General features: G+C 60.7%; 2 protein-coding genes across 3 annotated transcripts; one reads left to right on the forward strand and one right to left on the reverse strand.

The window, feature by feature from the left end:
- The first annotated feature begins 257 nt into the window (after positions 1 to 257).
- ZNF598 (zinc finger protein 598, E3 ubiquitin ligase) lies at positions 258 to 11,542 on the forward strand. Of its 2 annotated transcripts, none has more exons than XM_058570334.1 (12): positions 258 to 502; positions 5,229 to 5,341; positions 6,012 to 6,141; positions 6,529 to 6,740; positions 6,852 to 7,069; positions 7,509 to 7,626; positions 8,206 to 8,396; positions 8,609 to 8,693; positions 8,802 to 9,586; positions 10,119 to 10,269; positions 10,370 to 10,514; positions 10,604 to 11,542. In XM_058570334.1, the coding sequence occupies exons 1-12, from the start codon at positions 275 to 277 to the stop codon at positions 10,955 to 10,957; spliced, it is 2,730 nt and encodes a 909-aa protein (XP_058426317.1). In that variant the 5' UTR covers positions 258 to 274; the 3' UTR covers positions 10,958 to 11,542. The 2 variants fall into 2 exon arrangements, with proteins under 2 accessions (XP_058426317.1, XP_058426318.1); XM_058570335.1 differs by having other exon boundaries at positions 7,509 to 7,617.
- Positions 11,543 to 14,152: 2,610 nt separating this feature from the next.
- Positions 14,153 to 18,448, reverse strand: SYNGR3 (synaptogyrin 3). Its single transcript, XM_058570341.1, has 4 exons — positions 18,243 to 18,448; positions 16,119 to 16,356; positions 15,678 to 15,820; positions 14,153 to 15,603 (listed from the first exon to the last, which is right to left on the reverse strand). The coding sequence occupies exons 1-4, from the start codon at positions 18,339 to 18,341 to the stop codon at positions 15,394 to 15,396; spliced, it is 690 nt and encodes a 229-aa protein (XP_058426324.1). The 5' UTR covers positions 18,342 to 18,448; the 3' UTR covers positions 14,153 to 15,393.
- Positions 18,449 to 19,263: the final 815 nt, after the last annotated feature.

Genomic DNA, 19,263 nt, shown 5'->3' on the forward strand with positions numbered 1-19,263 from the left:
TGCGATGAGAACCCCTAGCTGGCCACCTGGCAAGTCTAGCGAGCCGGCTGCACCGGATCTCCGAGCTGTCCGCTCCGGCTAGAGCGCCCCGTGCCAGCAGCACCGCTCTGGCCGGCACCTCGCTGGGCCGGAAGTCGAGTGTGCACTTCCGCCAGGCGGGCCCGTTGCTGGGCGGGGCGGTGACGTAGTCCCGGAAGGGGCGGACCCGCCGGGAGCCAGGCCGCACCGCGCCGCGCTGCGCCGCCCCGGCCGGGAGAGGGCCGGAGCCCGGACCATGGCGGCGGCAGCGGTGGCGGCGGGCACGGAGGGGCGGCGCGCGGCCCTGGAGGCTGCGACGGCGGCGCCCGAGCGGGGCGGAGGGAGCTGCGTGCTGTGCTGCGGCGACCTGGAGGCTACGGCGCTGGGCCGCTGCGACCACCCGGTGTGCTACCGCTGCTCCACCAAGATGCGGGTGCTGTGCGAGCAGCGCTACTGCGCCGTGTGCCGCGAGGAACTGCGCCAGGTGCGCTGTGCCGGCAGGGCCGCGCGTTTGGGGCGCCGGGGCGGGCACGGGGCGGCGGGGCACCCGGCGGCCGGAAAGGGACTTTGCCTTCCCGGTGTCCGGCTGCGGGCCTGGCGGCGCCCACTTCCAAAAAAGAGGCCTGCCGGGGCCGCCCGGGGTCGGGTCCCGACCGTGGGGCAGACTGTGGGGCATCTGGAGCCGGGAAGCAGGAGGTGGGGGAGCTGGGAGGAGGAGAGATCGGTCCCTGTGGGGGCAGAGCCTGGGGACTTTCCTCCTGCATCCCGAGAATTCCTCCTGGTCTATAGAAAGGGGCATGATCAGAACAAGAACTCCTCGACCTGCTGGTCTTTGGGAGTTTAATCTGCTGGTCTTTGGGAGTTTAATCCTCAGAGGTCTCCATTCGGTTGAAGGAGACAGGGCAGGGGGGCATGTCCAGAGGCAATCTATCCTGGAAGCAGAGGGTCAAACTGGGCATTTCCAGCCCAGCTATGTTTCTGGGCTCCCCTGGGTGACCCGGAGCAAACTCCTTCTGAGACTGGCGTTTTCATCTATCGGGTGGCCGTGGTACTCGGACCTGCCCACCAGAGGGAAGGCAGAACCACTGAGGTCTCCTCAGGATTCTTGGCAGGTAGGGATAAAAGTGTTATGAAGTTTTCCTCCTTCTTGCAGGTTCTGACTGGGGGGCTCAGCTCCAGAGTGAAGGGGGAACATTTCTGATCTGTCCCAGACTTGGAGGCCCTGGAGGGGTCAGAGGGCGCCTGGAGCTTTCCCCCACTCTCTCCGCAACGCTAGCTGCTGGCTGGAAGGGCCTCGCTGGAGCTCCTTTGGTTTGCGGTGCTTTGAGATCTGTTTGCTTCCAACATTGTGAAATTCCCCTGGTTTGTTCATGGAAAGCTTGGGCTGGTGACTGACATCTGCTAGAGAATCTGACTTTCTTCTTCCTAGAAGTGATGCAGGAATGGCATTGTTGAGGAATAGATTTTTTCATTTTTTAAAGTAGACCTTTATGTTAAAGGAGCCAAGGAGATGCTGTAATCCCATGAGCACTCTGTGGGCACCTACTCTGTGCTGTGTTGGAAAAAAAGACACTTGGAGATGCTGTTAGTCTGTAATGGGGTGGACAGAGACAGACCTGGACCTGGGAGAGATCTGGGGTGTGCGAATAGTCGGGAAAACCTTGGGCCTGTGGCTTACTCAGATGGCACCTCCCAGCTTTGCCAGAGCCTGCCTTGCCGGTCAGTTTTTCATGGCGTGATATAACTCTTGAACGGCCAGGTTTCCCAGCACACCTGTAGCTTCCTTCCAGGAAGGAAGGTGCTGCAGAGGCCCCAGCCCTGGGTGCTGCAGGTCTCACTCAGAAAGTGAGCAGACCCCTGTGTATGGCTACTATAGTCACTATCTGGCCTCTTTTTTTTTTTTTTTTTTTTGGTGAGGAAGATCAGCCCTGAGCTAACATCCATGCCAATCCTCCTCTTTTTGCTGAGGAAGACTGGCCCTGAGCTAACACCCGTGCCCATCTTCCTCCACTTTATGTGGGATGCCACCACAGCATGGCCTGACAAGCAGTGCGTCGGTGCACGCCCGGGATCCGAACCTGTGAACCCCGGGCCACCAGCAGCGGAGTGCGCGCACTTAACTGCTATGCCATGGGGCTGGCCCCCTGGCCTCTCTCTTATTGTGGCGCCCACACCCTCCGAGTGCTCTGTGGCAAGGGGGTGTTGACATGAGCTGTCAGCAGGTTCCAGCTGGGGTGTGGTTTGACGTCGAGTGCCCATGGCCAAGCCTGGCCTTCTTCTCAGGCCTGCCCCGCATTGCTGGGCAGCAGGAGGGTGTCCTGGGAAGTTTGAGGAGATGGTGCATGTCTCCATTCATCCTGCTTCCCTCTGACTCTTGGACTTGCAGCTCCATCCTAGCCCTTCCTGTTCCCCTGCTGAGTCCTGCACGGTTCTCTGAGTACGTCCTGTGTCCCATACCTGCTCAAAAATCCCACGGCGACCCCCAGTCTGTGAACACTGTCTCTGCTCTGCCTTCCCTTATGGGGCTGAATGTGTAAAAAATTGGGAGGAAAGCATGCTAAGATGCTGTGTGGAACAGGCCAGTTCCGTTTGATGGTTAGTTCCTACACCTTGACTGAGTGCCTCCCTGTGCTGGCCCACAAGGGCCATCCTCCAGTGTCTAGGCCTGGCCTGTGCCTCTGTCCTCAGACCCGTGACCCTGTCCCATCAGGGTGATCACCAGGGTAGGTGGGTCCCGGGCCACACTGGTTGGATCCCTGGTGGGTTCCGGCCCGTCCCTGGCCAGGCTATCACACCCTCATCTTGGTCCAGCCACTTGGTCTTACCACTTGCCTCACCCTCTGCTGGGGTCCGGGACACAGGCTGCCCTGTCATCCCATCATCTGCTCATCGCTGGCCTCTGGTACAGGCCTGGGGGGCCCAGTCCTGGTCTTGGCCTGTCTGGGAGGGACAGGTAGCCCCCTGGCGCCAAACCCGCTCACCCTCATTCTCAAGCAAATCCAGCTTTGAGCCTGCATGCCCATGGCCACTTTCCTTTTCTAAGCCTTTTTCCCAAGCCTCTTCCTGTGGTTCCAGGCCCTTCCTGAGCCAACCCAGTGTCCTCCTTCTCCTGGCCTGGCTCAGGTGTGCCCAGCCTGGGTTGCCCCACCAGACGGCTCAAGAGGGACACACACCCCACCCCAGCAGCCAGGCGCTGGTTCTTGAGACCCATGCCCCACCTCTGTCCACGGCAAGGGTGCCTGCAGCCAGAGGAGACACCACCCATGGTGGACCAGAGCAGACCTTTGAAAGGAGGGCACCTGAGCGGGGCTGGTGGTGGTGATGGTGGTGTCCCAGCACAGGTTTCCCCTGGGGAAGGAAGTCGTTCCACCGCCCAGTCTATTGGACTCGGATGCTTTTTGGCAGCCTCGGAGGTTCGTTTGCAGGCAGATGCTGGGGCTCCCAGATCTGCTGCCTGTGTTGCTCAGCGGAGCTAGGGTGCCACGTCCAGGCAGCTAGTTCCATGAGGGACCTGTGCTCCATGCTCTTCCAGCAGCCTCCTCAGCGGCTCACGACCCTTCACTGCGGGCACCTATCCCCAGGCAGGAGGCAGTAGGAACTGGGGTCTGGGCTGGAAAGGCACCCTTGGGAGTGGTTGGAAGGCAGGGCTGGGCATGGGCTTGCCCTTGGAGGGCAGATTCCATGGGAAGAGGCCGGTGAGGCCTGGGGAGAAAGTGAGGGTGGGGGGTGTGGAGAGTGACCCTTTGGAGGTGGAGCCGTGACTCCCCTATGAAGACCTGTCATGGGAGTGCAGCTGGGATGAGGCGCGCATCTGAGCTCAGCATGTGGCAGGGGGCAGTGGTGGGTGGCCATGTTCATCCTGCCCAGCCTCACCAGACATGATAGCAAAGGGAAGAAAGACCTGTTGGGGTGCTCCTCACCCCCACTGGGCCCCCAGGATGGGTGTGGCCGGACCCTGATGCCTCCCCTGGGCTCCCGTGGGAGCAGGCTTGGGTGTCAGCTGCTCTCCCCCACCATGTCCTCGGAACTGGAGGCTGAGCTCTCCGGCTCCTCCCTCAGATCCCCGCCCAGGGAACCAGTTTGAACCACCCTGCTGCAGGGGGACAGTGTGATCACCCACTCTCCCCGGACAGTCCTGCGCTTTCCCAACTTCATGACCATTCTGATCCCAGACATCTTCCCTGGCCGAGCCTAAACATAACAGGGATGACCTTGATATGACCTTTCCCAAGGTGAGGATGTCCCCCCAGGTATGCTGGTGAGGGCTCTGAGCCGAGGCAAGTGACCAGCTCCAGGCTAGGAGGACAGTGGCGGAGCGGGAAGGGGAAAGGAGAGGCAGAGATGGGCCGGTGTGGTCTTGATCTGAGGGAGGAGAGTGGGGGCCATAGAGAAGGGCTGGAGGACAAGGGCACAGTGCCCTTGCTGGTTCAGAGGGGAGGCCTGAACCTGTGGGCAGGAGCCTGTCATCGTCCAGTGCCGGGGTTTGTGGAGGGGCAGAGCAGGCCCCAGGCCCAGCAGGCCTTACCTGGAAGGGTGGAGACCCCTGAGAACAGCCAGGCTCAGAGGTTTCCGAGTCCAGCCCCTGCTGAGGCACACCAACTCGTCAGGCACCCCCAGACAGCCCGGTTAACAGGCAAGAAGCTGGCTGAGAAAGGCCGGAGGCCGTGACTGAGTCCTGTGGGGGAGCCCCTCTCCTGTGGCATCATGGAAACATCATGGGTGGCCGGAGGGTGGCCCGGCCTTGACGCATGGTCACCTGACTTGTCCTGGCGTGTCAGTGTTTGTTGTTTCCTTAGCTGCTGCTTGGACTGTGTCTCTCCCCTCTCCTTGTGAAAGCCATCCTGTGCTCAACATCTCTGTGATTAAGCACTGGTTTGCAGGGCCGCTTGGTCCCTGTCACTGCCCCTGGGGGTCACTGCCCCCAGGGTGGCTTCCGTCCGTCCGCTGGTGCAGGTTTGGCTGTGGATGAGTGGGGAGTCAGCCACCCCCTGGTGGTGAGGCCGGGTGTTGCATTTCTGTCCCAGCAACCCCTGGTGGGTGGCTGCCAGTAAAGAAGCCTGGGCTGGCCCAGGGTGGCAGAGGGTGCTGCCTGCTGGGGCCTGCCTCGGGCCTCCCAGGCCCTGAATGCCTTCTTTTCTTCTCAGCCTGATAGCGTCCTCCAGTGGGCGTCCATGGCCCTGCTCACCAGTCCCTCTCACTTTCCGTTCCAGGTGGTCTTTGGGAAGAAGCTTCCTGCCTTTGCCACCATCCCCATCCACCAGCTGCAGCACGAGAAGAAGTATGACATCTACTTTGCTGACGGGAAAGTGTTTGCCTTGTACAGGTGAGAGAGGAATCCTTAGCCTGGGATTCCGAGGGTCTGCAGCCAGCCTGCATCTGTGGGCACTTTGTGGTGGGGACGGGTGCATCCACATCACCTCCTGTGCTCCTCACAACTGTCAGGTGGGTGGGGGCTCTTGGTGTGGCACAAACATCAGGGCCAGGGAGCTGGGTTCCAGTCCTCGGTTTCCTCTCCTGTAACGGGGGACGCTCACAGTACCCCTCCTGGGGTGGTGATAGAGATGGGGCATAGGGGGTGAATTCAGGGAAAGCACTCCTGGTACAACATGCAAGCTCCTGCAAGTGAGGCTCTTGGCCCATAGCGGGAAAATCCCATACAGGGGTACAGTGTCATGAGGGTAGTCCTCATCTTCCAGGTGAGAGGTGGCCCCTCAGCTCTGTTAGAACCTGGGCTTTTCACCCTAGCCACCTGTCTGGCCTCAGTCATCATGTCCACCTGACACAGGGTTAGTTTCCTGGATTGTGGACCCACCCCATCCTGTGGCCCTGGGCCCAGCACCATCTGACTCAGTGGTCGAAGCGATGGAGGGCATGGGTGAGAGTGCTGTCCTCCTGGCTCCTGCTCCCACGTCTGCAGGGGCCATGAGGAGGCGCCAGTGCTTGCTCTGGATGGCAATGCTGAGTCCCTGTGGGGGCTCTTGGTGTCTCCCCAGGCAGCTGCTGCAGCACGAGTGCCCACGCTGCCCTGAGCTGCCACCTTTCGGTCTCTTTGGGGACCTGGAGCAGCACATGCGGAAGCAGCACGAGCTCTTCTGCTGCAAGCTGTGCCTCAAACACCTCAAGGTGCGTCCCACCCCCACAGCACCCACCTGCGGCTCTCGGGGACCCAGGCAGAGCCCTGGGCAGAGGGAGATGGTGGCCAGGCCCTGTAAAGAGGGAGGTATGGGGGTTGCTCAGCCAAACAGCTGTGAGGGGCTTGGTGCTGCCTCTGACCCTGGATAGCCTGCACCCCACCCCCAGAGCCCCCAAGCGTCCCCTCAGCTCTCTGCCTCACAGAGCCCTGGGGGTGGCAATCAGGCTGCACACAGCCTAGGCAGGGAGGCGCTCCTGGTGTCTGGGGCCTCTGGGGCAGAACAGGTGCCCTCGGGATCCTTTTCTATTGCTGGGCAGTGGGAAGGGCTGGGAGGCCTGGGAGCGCCCACTCTGTGCCCAGCCCCTCATTCCCTGCAGATCTTCACGTATGAGCGCAAGTGGTATTCACGCAAGGACCTGGCGCGGCACCGCATGCAGGGGGACCCCGATGACACGTCGCACCGCGGGCACCCGCTCTGTAAGTTCTGCGATGAGCGCTACCTGGACAATGACGAGCTGCTCAAGCACCTCCGCCGCGACCACTACTTCTGCCACTTCTGTGACTCGGACGGGGCCCAGGACTACTACAGGTTGGTGCAGGCGGCACAGTGGGCCCTCGGGACACCCACAGCAGGCTGGGCACAGGCTGCTAGCCGGGGTTGTGGGGCTGATGGCTCCTAATGACACTCGGCCCCCGCCAGCGACTACGCTTACCTGCGCGAGCACTTCCGGGAGAAGCACTTCCTATGTGAGGAGGGCCGCTGCAGCACCGAGCAGTTCACCCATGCCTTCCGCACCGAGATTGACCTCAAGGCCCACAGGACAGCCTGCCACAGCCGGAGCCGCGCCGAGGCCCGCCAGAACCGCCAGATCGACCTGCAGTTCAGCTACGCGCCACGGCACTCCCGCAGGAACGAGGGTGAGCAAGGCCTCCAGCTGGCGCTCCCCCTGCCAGGCTCACGTTGTGGCGCTCTGCTCTGGAGGCTCAGACCCAGGTCTGATCCGACCCCTCGCGTCAGTGGGGACAAGAGACACACCTGTTGAGCCTGTGTCTCTTTGCCCATCAGACGAGCCTCGAGCGCTGGAGCACAATGTGACTACAGGGCGCTCTTTGCTCTGGCTGGTTCCTGGGTCAGGAGCATTACTGAGCGCCTGCTCTATGTGGTCCCACCGGCCCGGGCCCCTCCCTCAGCCCACTTCTTGCTCTGACCTGGTGCCCAGGCCGTGCAGGCCTGGGGCTGGCGTGGACCCCGTGAGGTAACTAAGCCCGTCTCCTTGGCTCACGACTGCTGCTGTCGAAGCCAGAGCACTGGCCTTGGTCTGACCTGGGCCTGTGACAGGCTGTGTGCTGGCCGCAGGGGTCGTCAGTGGCGAGGACTACGAGGAGGTGGACAGGTACAACCGCCAGGGCCGCGTGGGCCGGGCCAGCGGTCGCGGAGCCCAGCAGAGCCGCCGAGGAAGCTGGAGGTACAAGAGGTGGGAGGATTTGTATGCTGCTGACATTCTCTTGGCACCAGCCGAGGCGGTGGCAGTGGCCGGCAGCTGGGCTGGGAACAGGCATGGGTCAGGGGACTTTGGCCTTCTGGCATCTGGTGTCCTGGGCACGACAGCAGGGTCTGCTCAGTGCCCTCAGCGAGCAGAAGTTTCCTCTTCCTTCTGGTTTCAGCCAGCGACACCAGGACCCTGCAGGTTGGGGTGGGTGAGAGGGGTCTACGGCACTTGGGGGTTCAGAGAAGTTGTGCCCTGAAGCGCCGGTGCAGCAGGCACACACTCAGGCAGGGGGCAGACCCCAGATGCTCTCCCAGAGCGCTGGGCCTAGGTGCTGCCCAGGGAGCCACAGCCTGAGGCTGGCAGGCCATCGTGTCCCGCTACCTCCACAGTGCCCTCTCCTGACCAGCGAGGCTGGGCCAGCACCAGCTCTGCAGGCCCCACACCTGGCTCCTGGCAGCCTCCTGGTGTCCAGGCTTACCAGGGGCAAGGACCCTCCTGGGCCTCTCACCCTGCACACTGCTATAGTGTTGGGCCTTGCCCAGCCTGAAGGCCTCCCCTTCCCAGGGAAGAAGAGGACCGAGAAGTGGCGGCTGCCATCCGGGCGTCGGTGGCTGCTCAGCAGCAGCAGCAGGAGGCACGTAGGAGTGAGGACCGAGAGGAGGGCAGCAGACCCAAGAAGGACGAGGTAGGGGCACGGGGGCCCGAGGAGCCCCGTGGCCCCCGGCGCCCACCTCGGTCTCAAGGTGAAGGCCCAGGTGAGCATACCCTGTCTGCAGGCAGCTCTGCCCAGGCCTAGAAGCTGCCTGGGAGGTGAGAGGCAGGTTCCTGACCAGCAAGGTGCCCGGGACTGGCAGGTCCCCCACCCTCGAGGTCGACAAGAACCCGCAGCCCTCCTGGTCACCCCAAAGGGCGTGTTCCCACCCCTCAACGTTGGTCGGCCCTGACAGGGTCCTTTCGTGTCTTGTAGGCCCCAAGGAAGCCTCGGCAAATGGTCCTGTAAGCCAAGAGGCCTTCTCAGCAACCAGCCCGGCCACAGGGGCCACACCTCCCAGGTACACGTATGCATGAACTGGGGTGAGGGTGCGGGATTCCTCTGGAGGGTGGGTGTGGGGCAGGCCAGCCTGGCAGGCTGCTGACCCCTTTCCCCTCCCTGGGCTCAGCACCCTCCCGCCCCCGACTTCGGAGCTCAAGGATGAAGACTTCCCCAGTCTCTGCGCCTCCACTCCCTCCTCTTGTTCTGTGATGGCAGCCCTGGGCCCTGTGGGGCTGGCACTGGCGTACCCTGTTCCCTCCAGGGGCAAGAGCACCTTCCAGGAGGACGACTTCCCTGCCCTGGTGTCCTCCGCCTCCAAGCCCACCACTGCCCCCACCAGCCTCATCTCTGCTTGGAACAGCAGCGGTAGCAAGAAGGTGGCACATCCCACTCTAGGGGCCCAGGCTGCTGGTGGGGGCAGCCAGCCTCCCAGGAAGGCTGGGAAGGGTAGCAAGGGTGGCAAGAAGGGCGGGCCACCCCCCACGGAGGAGGAGGAGGATGGGGAGGAGGATAGCCGTGCCGGCCGCACTGCTCAGGAGCTACGCAGCGTGCCCACAACAGTCGCCGTCTCCTCCCTGCTGGCGCTGGCCTCCACCCAGACCTCCACCAAGGCTGGCAAGAAGAAGAAAGCGGGCGCCGAGAAGCCAGGTGCCACGTCACCCCCGCCACTGCCCCCTGACAAAGACGGGCCCCCTGGGGCTGAGCAGGCCCCCACGGCCCCCACCGGCAGAGCTGAGGGGCCAGTTGCTGTCATTGTCAATGGACACACAGAGGGGCCGGCCCCAGCTCGGAGCACTCCCAAGGAACCCCCTGGGCTTCCACGGCCCCTGGGGCCCCTCCCCTGCCCCACGCCCCAGGAAGACTTCCCAACGCTCAGCGGCCCCTGCCCACCCAGGATGCCCCCTCCCCCAGGTACGTGTGCCTGGCTCAGGCCTGCTTTTGCGTGTCTGGGAAGGGGCTGGGGTAGCAGACTCAGGCTAGAGCCTCTGGGCCTGAGAGGAATACAGCACGAGGTTGTGTGGTGCGGGGCAGTCACAAGCCTGCAGGCAGGGAGAGGTAAGCCTCTGCCGTGGTTTCCAGCTGTCTCGGAAGCCTAGCGGCCAAGTCTGGATGCAGGTGCCACCATCTGTGAGCAGTGTGACCTCAGTCTGCCACTTAACCTCTCCGCGTCCCTTTCCTGCCTATAAAACAGGGCAATCCTAGTGCCCCCTCAAGATGGGGGCACTTGAGGTGACTTAGGCCAGGATTTGCCACGAGGGAGCACAGCGAGAGTGCTGGCTTTTGGCATCATTAGGCACTGGGTCTGCTTTGAGAGGGAGGTGTGGCCTAGGAACGGAACCTGACCCGGGTGAGCTGGGCAACCTGTGGGAAGCAGGGGACTGAGGCCTGGCTGTGCGCAGCCAATGAGGGCCACGTTCTGAGTCTTGCCATGCCACCTGTGCAGGCTTCAACACTGTGGTGCTCCTGAAGGGCACTCCACCACCACCTCCACCAGGTTTGGTGCCTCCCATCAGCAAACCGCCCCCTGGCTTCTCTGGCCTCCTGCCCAGCCCCCACTCGGCCTGCGTCCCCAGTACTACCACCACCACGAAAGCGTAAGTGTGGGTGGGCCACCCGGTCTCACGCTCCTGGGGACTGGGGGCGAGTGCCTTCACCTTGGGCCACCCCTCCCCATCTCTCGACCCCCAAACCCAGGCTGATCCCTGCGCCACGGGCCTACCTGGTCCCTGAGAACTTCCGGGAGAGGAACCTACAGCTCATCCAGTCCATCAAGGACTTCCTGCAGAGTGATGAGGCCCGCTTCAGCAAGTTCAAGAGCCACTCGGGGGAGTTCAGACAGGTCAGGCGGGCAGGAGTATGGGGGGCCAGGCTGGCCAGTTGGGGCCCAGGCCTGGGCCAGGTATGACTGGGTCTGGCTCTGGGTGGCAGGGTGTGATCTCCGCAGCCCAGTATTACAAGAGCTGCCGGGACCTGCTCGGGGAGAACTTCCAGAAGATCTTCAACGAGCTGCTGGTGCTCCTGCCCGACACAATCAAGCAGCAGGAGCTGCTGTCCGCACACACAGACTTCCAAGGCCGCGAGAGGCCTCCTGGCACCAAGGCCAAGAAGAACAAGAAGAGCGCGTGGCAGACCAGCACCCGGCAGGCGGGCCTGGACTGCTGCGTGTGCCCCACCTGCCAGCAGGTCCTCGCGCATGGCGACGTCAGCAGCCACCAGGCGCTGCACGCTGCCCGGGACGACGACTTCCCCTCCCTACAAGCCATTGCCAGGATCCTCACGTAGCTCCCGCCAGTGTGGGCAGAAGCTGCCACACCCATGAGCCTCCTTTCTCCTTCCTCCTCCTCCTGGGCTGCCAGGCAGCCAGGTAAGGCCCTGGTGAGGCCGCCTGCTCAGGCTCCTGGGCCGGCCACCCTGCCCTGCCAGCATACCGTCATGCAGGAGTCCATTTGGTTTCCTCCTGGGAACTGGGCAGAGACCCCTGCCTCAGCAGTGGGCCGGTGTTGGTTTGTACTCTCACGCTTTTGGAAGGTGCCAGGGGACGGATGGGCCAGGATGCCAGGACCTGTCCATGATGTCAGAGCCAGTGACCCCAGTGGCCTGATCCGGGACCTCCTGAGCCTGAGGGCAGTAGCACCGCGGCCCTCAAGCTGGAAGCTGTGGGTCCACTGGCGCTGGAGTCAGATGTTGAGTGTGTTGTGTAAACAGTTGACTGTTTCGTGATTCAAGAATGTTCAGGATTAAAAGCAGAGACGAAATTGTGCTACTTGAAGTTGAATCTTTTTACAATACAAGCTGAATCTGGGATCTCAAATTCCCTCTGACCTTTTATAAGTTTATCTTCAAATAAATTTATTTTGCAGTAATGCACAGAGCTGGTGTTCTGAGCTTCTCTGCCTTCTGAGGTCACCCTGCAGCCAGGGGGACTCTGAGAGTTGTCAGACGCTACAGCTCGGCGGTTGGCCAGTGTGCAATAGGGTGGAGGAAGGCCTGTGAGGAGAGCTGGCCAGTGGGGCTTTGCTCACAGGAAGCTTTTCAGCAGCCAGCCGTGGGCCCGGGTCCCTGGAGGTCTGGCACTGCCCAAGCCTTCCAGGAATAGACACAGCCATGCTTGAGCTATGCTTGTGCACCAAGTAAAACTATCCTTCCAGAATGTGGGAGTCATACAGACTCATGGTCTACATCCATAGACTGGTGAAAGAGCTACTAAACTCCAACAAGAACAATTTAGAAACACTGGAGGGCATATCTGAAATACTGTAAGAAAATAATTTATGTTTAATTATTTGGATCTAGTATTTTGGGAGGAGACCAAACACACATTGAAATCATAAGTCATATGTCGCTTAAGGACAGGAATACATCCTAAGAGACATGTCGTTAGGCGATTCCGTCATTGTGCGAACATCACAGAGTGCGCTTACACAACCTAGATGGTTCAGCCCACCACACACCCAGGCTCTATGGTGCTGATCTTATGGGACCGCCGTCGTTTATGCAGTCCGTTGTTGACTGAAGCGTCGTTATGCAGCGCGTGACAAAATAGACATAGCCACATAAGGCAAATGAAATGTCCTTAGATGAGAAGAAACAGATGTCTTTCTAGAAGAAGCAGAATAGGGTAACCATGGTGATGAAGGGGCCAGGCCAGAGCTGCACGGCTGCCTTGGCACTGCATGCCCAAAGCTGAGGATTGGATGGTGCTGCCTGCCTGCCTGCCTGCAGCTGGGTCTGGAGCATGTCCCTGGGTGATGGCCGTGCTCAGGGCCCACTAGAAGACGAGAGTCTTCACCCTCTTCACCCTCCATCGGGCTGCACAGAGGCCACCTGTATTCCTCACCATACACAATAAGCCCTTCATAGCTGATTCCCTCTTTGCAGATCTGAGCACAACCAACCCCACAGAACGGTAATCTGGAAAATGGGATATCTCATTAACGACACTGAAAATAGCTATTCCTAAAGAAGCAAGAACCATAATAATAGGCAACACTTAAAACAGCGCTTGCTGTGTGACAAGTGCTACTCTGAGTCTTTCCTCGTGTTAACATTAACCTTCACCCCCCACCATGTGATAGGAACTATTCTCCTCCTTTTACAGAAGGGGAACCTGAGGCAGAGACAAGACTATCCCAAGATGACCAAGCTTGAACGTGGCAAAGCTAGCATCTAGCTGCACAGATGGTTCTTAACTGTGCTTCACTCAACGAGGAGATATATTAACCAATTAGAAATCTTAGAAAGAAAAAGTGTGATAAAAATTCAAATAGATGGGTTCAAAAGTCAACAAGAGCAAGCTGGGGAAATCAGGGGAGTCGGCTGTGGAATGTGGATCTGGAAGCTGCATGGTACCCCTGATGGGGGTCCCAGGAGCAGAAAGTGGTGAGAGCAGGGGGACATGTGGAGAAATTCAGACTGCTTTTCCCAGCACTGAAGAAAGACAGACAAGCACTGAGCAGGATAAGTTTTTAAAAAGCCACATCTAGATACAACAGAACTTTTTTTTTTTTGTGAGGAAGATCAGCCCTGAGCTAACATTGATGCCAATCCTCCTCTTTTTGCTGAGGAAGACTGGTCCTGAGCTAACATCCGTGCCCATCTACCTCCACTTTATGTGGGATGCCGCCACAGCATGGCCTGACAAGTGGTACGTCGGTGCGCGCCAGTAAGCCGAACCCTGGCTGCCAGCAGTGCAGCGCATGCACTTAACCGCTATGCCACGGGGCCAGCCCCCACAACAGGACTTAAAGAGGAAAAAGTCCTAAAATTATTACCAAAAAAAAAAAGACAGATCATCTACAAAGGATTGCAAATCATACTGTGATCACCAGTCTCATCAGCAGTACAGGACCCTAAAAGATAATAGAGAAATACCTTCAAAGTTCTAAGGAAAACTGTCTTTCAAGAACGTGGGAGCAGGCTGGCCCCGTGGCTTAGCGGTTAAGTGCGTGCGCTTCACTGCTGGTGGCCCGGGGTTCGGATCCCAGGCGTGCACCAAGGCACCGCTTCTCCGGCCATGCTGAAGCTGAGTCCCACATACAGCAACTAGAAGGATGTGCAGCTATGACATACAACTATCTACTGGGGCTTTGGGGGGAAAAAAATAAATAAATAAAATCTTTAAAAAAAAAAAGAACGTGGGAGTAATACAAAGACTCAAGGTTTACGTCCACAGACTGATGAAAGAACTACTAAAGATACGCTCCGACAAGAAGAAATACTTAGTACTCCTGGTATTATAAAAAGGATAAAAGAGATAGGGGTCTTCCCCAGCATTTCAGAGAGCCTGCTCTGAGCAGCCCAGTTCTAGACCAGCATGATGTGTGGTGGGGGCTGTGGACCTGGGGCTCCCAGAATGTGGGTATCAGCCTGGCGTCCGCCTCCCTGCACTGTCCTGGATTCTGAGCCCTGTGTCTTTCAGATCAAAACCCCTGATACCTGGAGGGGCAGGGGTAGAAATGATTCCAAGAGCATCTGGGCCACAGTAAACTCATTTACAGTCTTTATTGTAAAGAAGTTGCAGTTAGAACATGGGACACTGAAAATACACAATCACAGATTGTTCTTTCAGAAGAGGAAAGGAGAGATCCATACATACAAAAATTGTAAACATGTTCACTTAAATATCCACACATAATTAGTCTATGCTACAATGTACAGGGTTGCCACTCAACTGCAACTCCAGAGGGAGGCGTCTGTAAGAATGAAACGTGGCAACGGCATTTGGTATTGACATAATGTGAAAAGCCAGCTTTGAGCAATGCATGAGTAGTCAGCTATGCAGAGGAACCCCAACCTTGGGATGGGCCTTAAAATGGGGGGCAGGGTGGGGAGTTGAGGGACTGGTCCAGGAAGCCAACATAAAGGGGCTTGCACGGAATGGCCATCTCTGGGGCACTGTGGGCAGATGGAGCCTCTAGGCCACTCTCCTGTGAGGGGCTTGTCTTGCCAGGCACCCAGGTGTCCTAAGCCTCCCTTAGGCAAGGGAGGTTTTACTGAAGGGCTGGTGCCCAGGCCTATAGGCATGTTGTGCCTTCCTGGCCAGAACTGCCCACACCTGGGCAGGGGCCTGGGCCAAGGCAGGTAGGGGCTGGAACAGGGGCCACAGACAGAGGGGCTGCTTGTGGGAGACTAGGAGGTGAAACCTGAAGACTTGATCACAATCACAACATTGACAGAGCCAGACTACTCTGAGCCTGTGAGAGGGAATGGAGGGAGGCTCCAGACAGAGCACGTGGCCCTACAGGTGAGCCACCACGACAGGGGCAAGGACCGTCACTACCCACAGGGACACAGGATGGGGAACAGTGGCCATGTTCCCCAGGCCAAGGGGTGGGGGTGAGGGCAAAGGCAGCTCCTGCACCTGGCCATGGAGGACCACAGGATCCCTGACCCCAGAGTGAACACATGAGCCCCAGGTTGGCTGGCTCATGAGAGGACCTGCCCAAGCTGGTCCACTAGAGGCTAGAGGACACACACCCAGGGTTGTGCTGTCCCCTCCTCAGGACCTCCGGCCCAGGGCCGGGGACTAAGGGGACGCGGAACTTGCGGAGGCAGCCCAGGCACCCTGGGGGCTACCCTCTCTTGGCCCCAGATGGCCCATAGTGGCCATCCCCTCTGTCCCTGGCACTGGGCCAGGAGGACCCAAGGGAGGTCCCAGGAGATTTTGGGCCCTGCATTGGTGGGGTGGCCTTCGAGCCCTGGTCCAGGCCTGCCAGCCACTAGTAGGCAGGCACCTGGTACCCTTTGGGGCTTGTGTCCAGGGTCTCGGTGAAGGGCGGGCTCTGGTAAGTCTCGGTGCCCTCCACGCCGCTGCCCACTGGGTAACCGGGATAGGCCTGGCACGCCCCGGCGCCCAGCTGTTCGGTGGCAAAGAGCGACATGTCGGTACCCAGGCGGAACCGCTGCAGGGCCTTCACGGTGAGCGCCACCTAAGGGGGAGCCTGGGGTTAGCCAGGATCGACCCTGTGCCGGCCCCGCCCCTGGCCCAGCCGACCACACTCACCCAGCTGAGGATGGAGAAGAAGCTGAAGGCAATGGCGGCCCGCGCCGCGTCTCCCGCTTGCGTCGTGCCCGGCCCGGGCGCCGTGCGCTGCCACTGGTTGGTGAGGAAGCAGAAGCCCACGAACCACAGCAAGGACCAGAGCCCTGTATGAGCGAGCGGGCCGGTGGGTGGGTCAGGAGGCGCGGCAGCAGAAGCAGCACCCACCCGGCCCAACCACGCTGGGAAGGGGCGTCCAGCCGCATGAGGGCCCCGCCCATCGCTGGGCTGCGCCGCACTGCGGCCAGAGCAAGCCCCACCCGCCCGCTCCTGGCCCGCTCCACTCACCTGACAATCACAACGCCCTCCCTCCGGCCTGGCCCCGCCCCTCCCGGACCGGCCCCCGCCCCCTCGCGAAGCCCCTTACCTGCCAGGCCCCGCCCCTCGCTACCCGGCCACGCCCACCTGAGAAGCCCAGGTCGAGCAGCACCGCGCGGCGGCGGTCGCGGACGCTGCTGATCTGCTGGAAGCGCACGTCGAGCAGTAGGAAGGCGGCACAGGCGAGGAAGGCCCCGAGGCCGAGCGCGACGCCGAAGCGGCAGGCGCCTGCGTTCCCGTTGAAGACGCAGCGCAGCTCGGGGCCGCTGTCGGAGTTCACGTAGCCCTCGTTGATAATGGGCCCAAAGACGGCGATGGAGAACACCTGCAAGGCGGGGGGCAGTGCTCAGCGCCCCGCGGTGGCCCTTCTTCCAGCCGAGGCCTGTTGCCCACCGCGAAGGCCCGTGCCCTCGGGCCTGTCCCTGCGTTCCTCTGCAGCACAGGGCCCATCTCTGGGGGTGGTCTTCGGGCACGCCTCCCTTCATACCTCCTTCAGGTATTTAGTGATTACAGACAACGTGTACCATTTAGTGAGACTCTACTATGCCCAAGCACTGTGCTTACAACTACTACTTTACATGCGTTCCCTCATAAGAATTCTCCCAAAAAAACCACATGTGGCACTGTTCTTATTCCCTTCACAGATGGGGAAATTGGGGCTCCAGCAGGTGAAGTGACTTGTCCAGGGTCACATGGCTTTTAAGAGTTGAGGCTGACATTCAAGCTGCGCCCTCACACCTCACAGGGCCCGTGGTGTCAGCCCACGCTAGAGTGTGGGAACCAACAAGAGCCTTCACCTGAACCAGTGATTCCCGGGATTGAGCCAGTAGGGCTAGGGTAAAGAGGTGTGGAGCCAGGAAAGAGGGGCTGGAGGGTAGAGGGGCAGTGGAGGCACAGCCAGGCCCTGTGTGGAACCCGCCCTCAGCATTTGGGAAATGTGCAGCCCTGTTTCCTAGCATGCCAACTGTATTAACAGGCAAAGCTCATGGGGTGTTGGGGAAAGAAAAATAATGCCCACCCAGTGTCCTGCACTTGGTGGGCACTTAAAGGATGATGGTCCCACATGACTATACATGTTTGGGCTCAAAAGGTGACACCACTGACCTCTGGGGTTCAGTCAAACGTCAGCACCCTGGGCCTGGTAGGGCTGGAAGGCAGGTAGGAGATGAACCACGGTCATTTTAAACCAGATGCTGCTCTTTTAGCTCTGGGCAGCCTTATATTTCTAAAAAATGACCCTCCAGTTTCAATTTTTTCTCTCTCCTTTCCTGTCCAGGTTCCTAGAGACCGAGGGAGGAGGGAAACCAAGGCGCAGGACATGGACATGTCCCCCTAGAGTGGTCCACAAGTTGGACCAGAGCTGGGACCGTTCAAGAACGTAGGGTTCCTACTCCCGGGGCTGGCCAGTCACTCCACCAGGAAAGCTGGTGCACCACCCTCGTCAAGGACGGCTGACTAGGTGCAGCCGGTATCAGCCGCGACCGGCTGGACAAAACCCCAAACTCAGCACCCCACCTCCCATCTCCACTGCCTGGAGGGGTGGGAGGAGCACTGGGCCTAGGGATGCCCCCGTACAGTAGGCTAGGCTGTCCCCAAATCTGTCCCTCTCACACCACCTCCAGGAAGCCCTCTCAGTGCAGAGGCCCTTCCGGCTGCCCCACCCAGGGTGATCCCAGAGCATCCCCCCAACTCACAGTTGCAACTGGGGAGCCTGGAAAGGACCAGCTCCCTTCGAAGGAGCCTGGAGTCTGTGTGTGTGTGAGAAGCAGGGGGAGGCTCTGCCTGATCCTTTCGGCTCCCGTAGCCCCCTCCTCGCGCTGAGGCTGAGTGCCCAAGCCCCTCCGCGAATCCCGGCTCCACCCCTGTGCCCGCTTCCAGGTCGTGAGAACAGGAAAAAGAGAGCAATGGCTGAACAAGGGGATTGAGTTACACCTAAGGAGGAATTGGGGGATGGGGGGCGGCGGGCGCTGACCTCTCAAGGTCCCCGGCTGTCGCCGCCAGCCCCTCCCCCGCCCGCAGGTGGGCGCGCCCAGCCGGGTGACGTCACCCTAACCTGCGGCCGGCGGGGGAGGGGCCGGCAAGGAGAGGATGGGGGCGAGGGGCGAGGGGCGAGGGGCAGCGGGGAGGGACGAGGGAGGCGAGGCGGGATCGGGTACTGGGGCGGGGGCTGGGGCTAGGGCTAGGGCTGGGGCCGGGGCCGGGGCCACTCACCCAGGACGCGACCCGCAACAGGGTCTGAGGCCGCCGCGCGAAGCTCACGGGGTCCAGAGCGGCCCCCGCGCGACCCGCGCCGAACGAGGCTCCCTCCATGGCTGGCCCGGGCGGGCCGCGCGCCCCCGGCGCCCTCTGTCGGTCTGTCCGTCCGCCGGCCCCGCTCGAGGTCGCCCAGGGCTGCTGCCGATGCTGCTGGTGCTGCCGCTGCGGCTGCCGCCTCCCGGGAGCGCGCGCCGGCCGTGGCGGGGGCGCGCCGGGCGAGGCCGAGCCCGCACCCCCCCACTGGTCCACGCGCGCGGGGCTGGAGCCCTCTCCTCCCTCCGCCCCGCCCACCGTCTACCCCTCACTCTCACGTGCACGACCAGGGTCAGGGTGGAGACCACCCGCCAGGTCCTCTTCAGGGGCAAGGGCAAAGGACTGGATCCCCCACTGTCCCTCACAGGTAGTCAGGAGTCAACAGGGCAGGCAGATAGTGGGCTCAGCCTTTGCTGAAGCCAGGTGGACGAACAGATGAACCTGACCCCGCTCCTCTGAGCAGGGCCCTTTCGTGAGTGTGTAAGGGGGTAACCGGAAACTAGGGGCTCCAGCATCTTCCCCTCAGCCCTCAGGGAAGGGGAACCAGGCTCCCTGGTCCTGGTCCCCGGTAGACGGAATATAGGATACTGGGGCCTTTCCCATGACCCCCCACTGCACCCTGGCTTCTTCTTCAGAGGGTTCCAGCCTCCCTGACAGAGAAAGAGGATGGCTTCTGCCCCCAGGAGCACTTGTCCAGGCTGGCAGAGCCCACAGGCCAGCATGGGTGGGAGTTGGGGTATCTGCTCCTTTCCTGTGGCCTGATGTTGTCATTCCGAGGGCGCTCACTGAGCCATCCACACTCCTGGGTCTCCCGGACTGACTTGTGGCTGACATATTCAGTTTGGGGCCGAAGGGTGGGAAGAAGCATCAGAGATGGGAGTTTGGTTAAGCTGGGGCCTAGCAGCTCCTGGCCCCTGCTGGGTCTCAGCAGCTCCTGGCCCCT

Source organism: Diceros bicornis, chromosome 26 (assembly GCF_020826845.1).
Source record: "Diceros bicornis minor isolate mBicDic1 chromosome 26, mDicBic1.mat.cur, whole genome shotgun sequence".
NCBI classification, from domain to species: domain Eukaryota; kingdom Metazoa; phylum Chordata; class Mammalia; order Perissodactyla; family Rhinocerotidae; genus Diceros; species Diceros bicornis.

Coding starts and splice junctions, on each gene's coding strand:
- ZNF598 (XM_058570334.1), top strand. CDS start 275: ATGGCGGCGGCAGCGGTGGCGGCGGGCACGGAGGGGCGGCGCGCGGCC. Junction 503..5,228: donor GCCGCGAGGAACTGCGCCAG/GTGCGCTGTGCC, acceptor TTTCCGTTCCAG/GTGGTCTTTGGGAAGAAGCT. Junction 6,142..6,528: donor TGTGCCTCAAACACCTCAAG/GTGCGTCCCACC, acceptor CATTCCCTGCAG/ATCTTCACGTATGAGCGCAA.
- SYNGR3 (XM_058570341.1), bottom strand. CDS start 18,341: ATGGAGGGAGCCTCGTTCGGCGCGGGTCGCGCGGGGGCCGCTCTGGAC. Junction 16,357..18,242: donor TGTTGCGGGTCGCGTCCTGG/GTGAGTGGCCCC, acceptor CCCGCCTTGCAG/GTGTTCTCCATCGCCGTCTT. Junction 15,821..16,118: donor GCTCGACCTGGGCTTCTCAG/GTGGGCGTGGCC, acceptor TCGCTCATACAG/GGCTCTGGTCCTTGCTGTGG.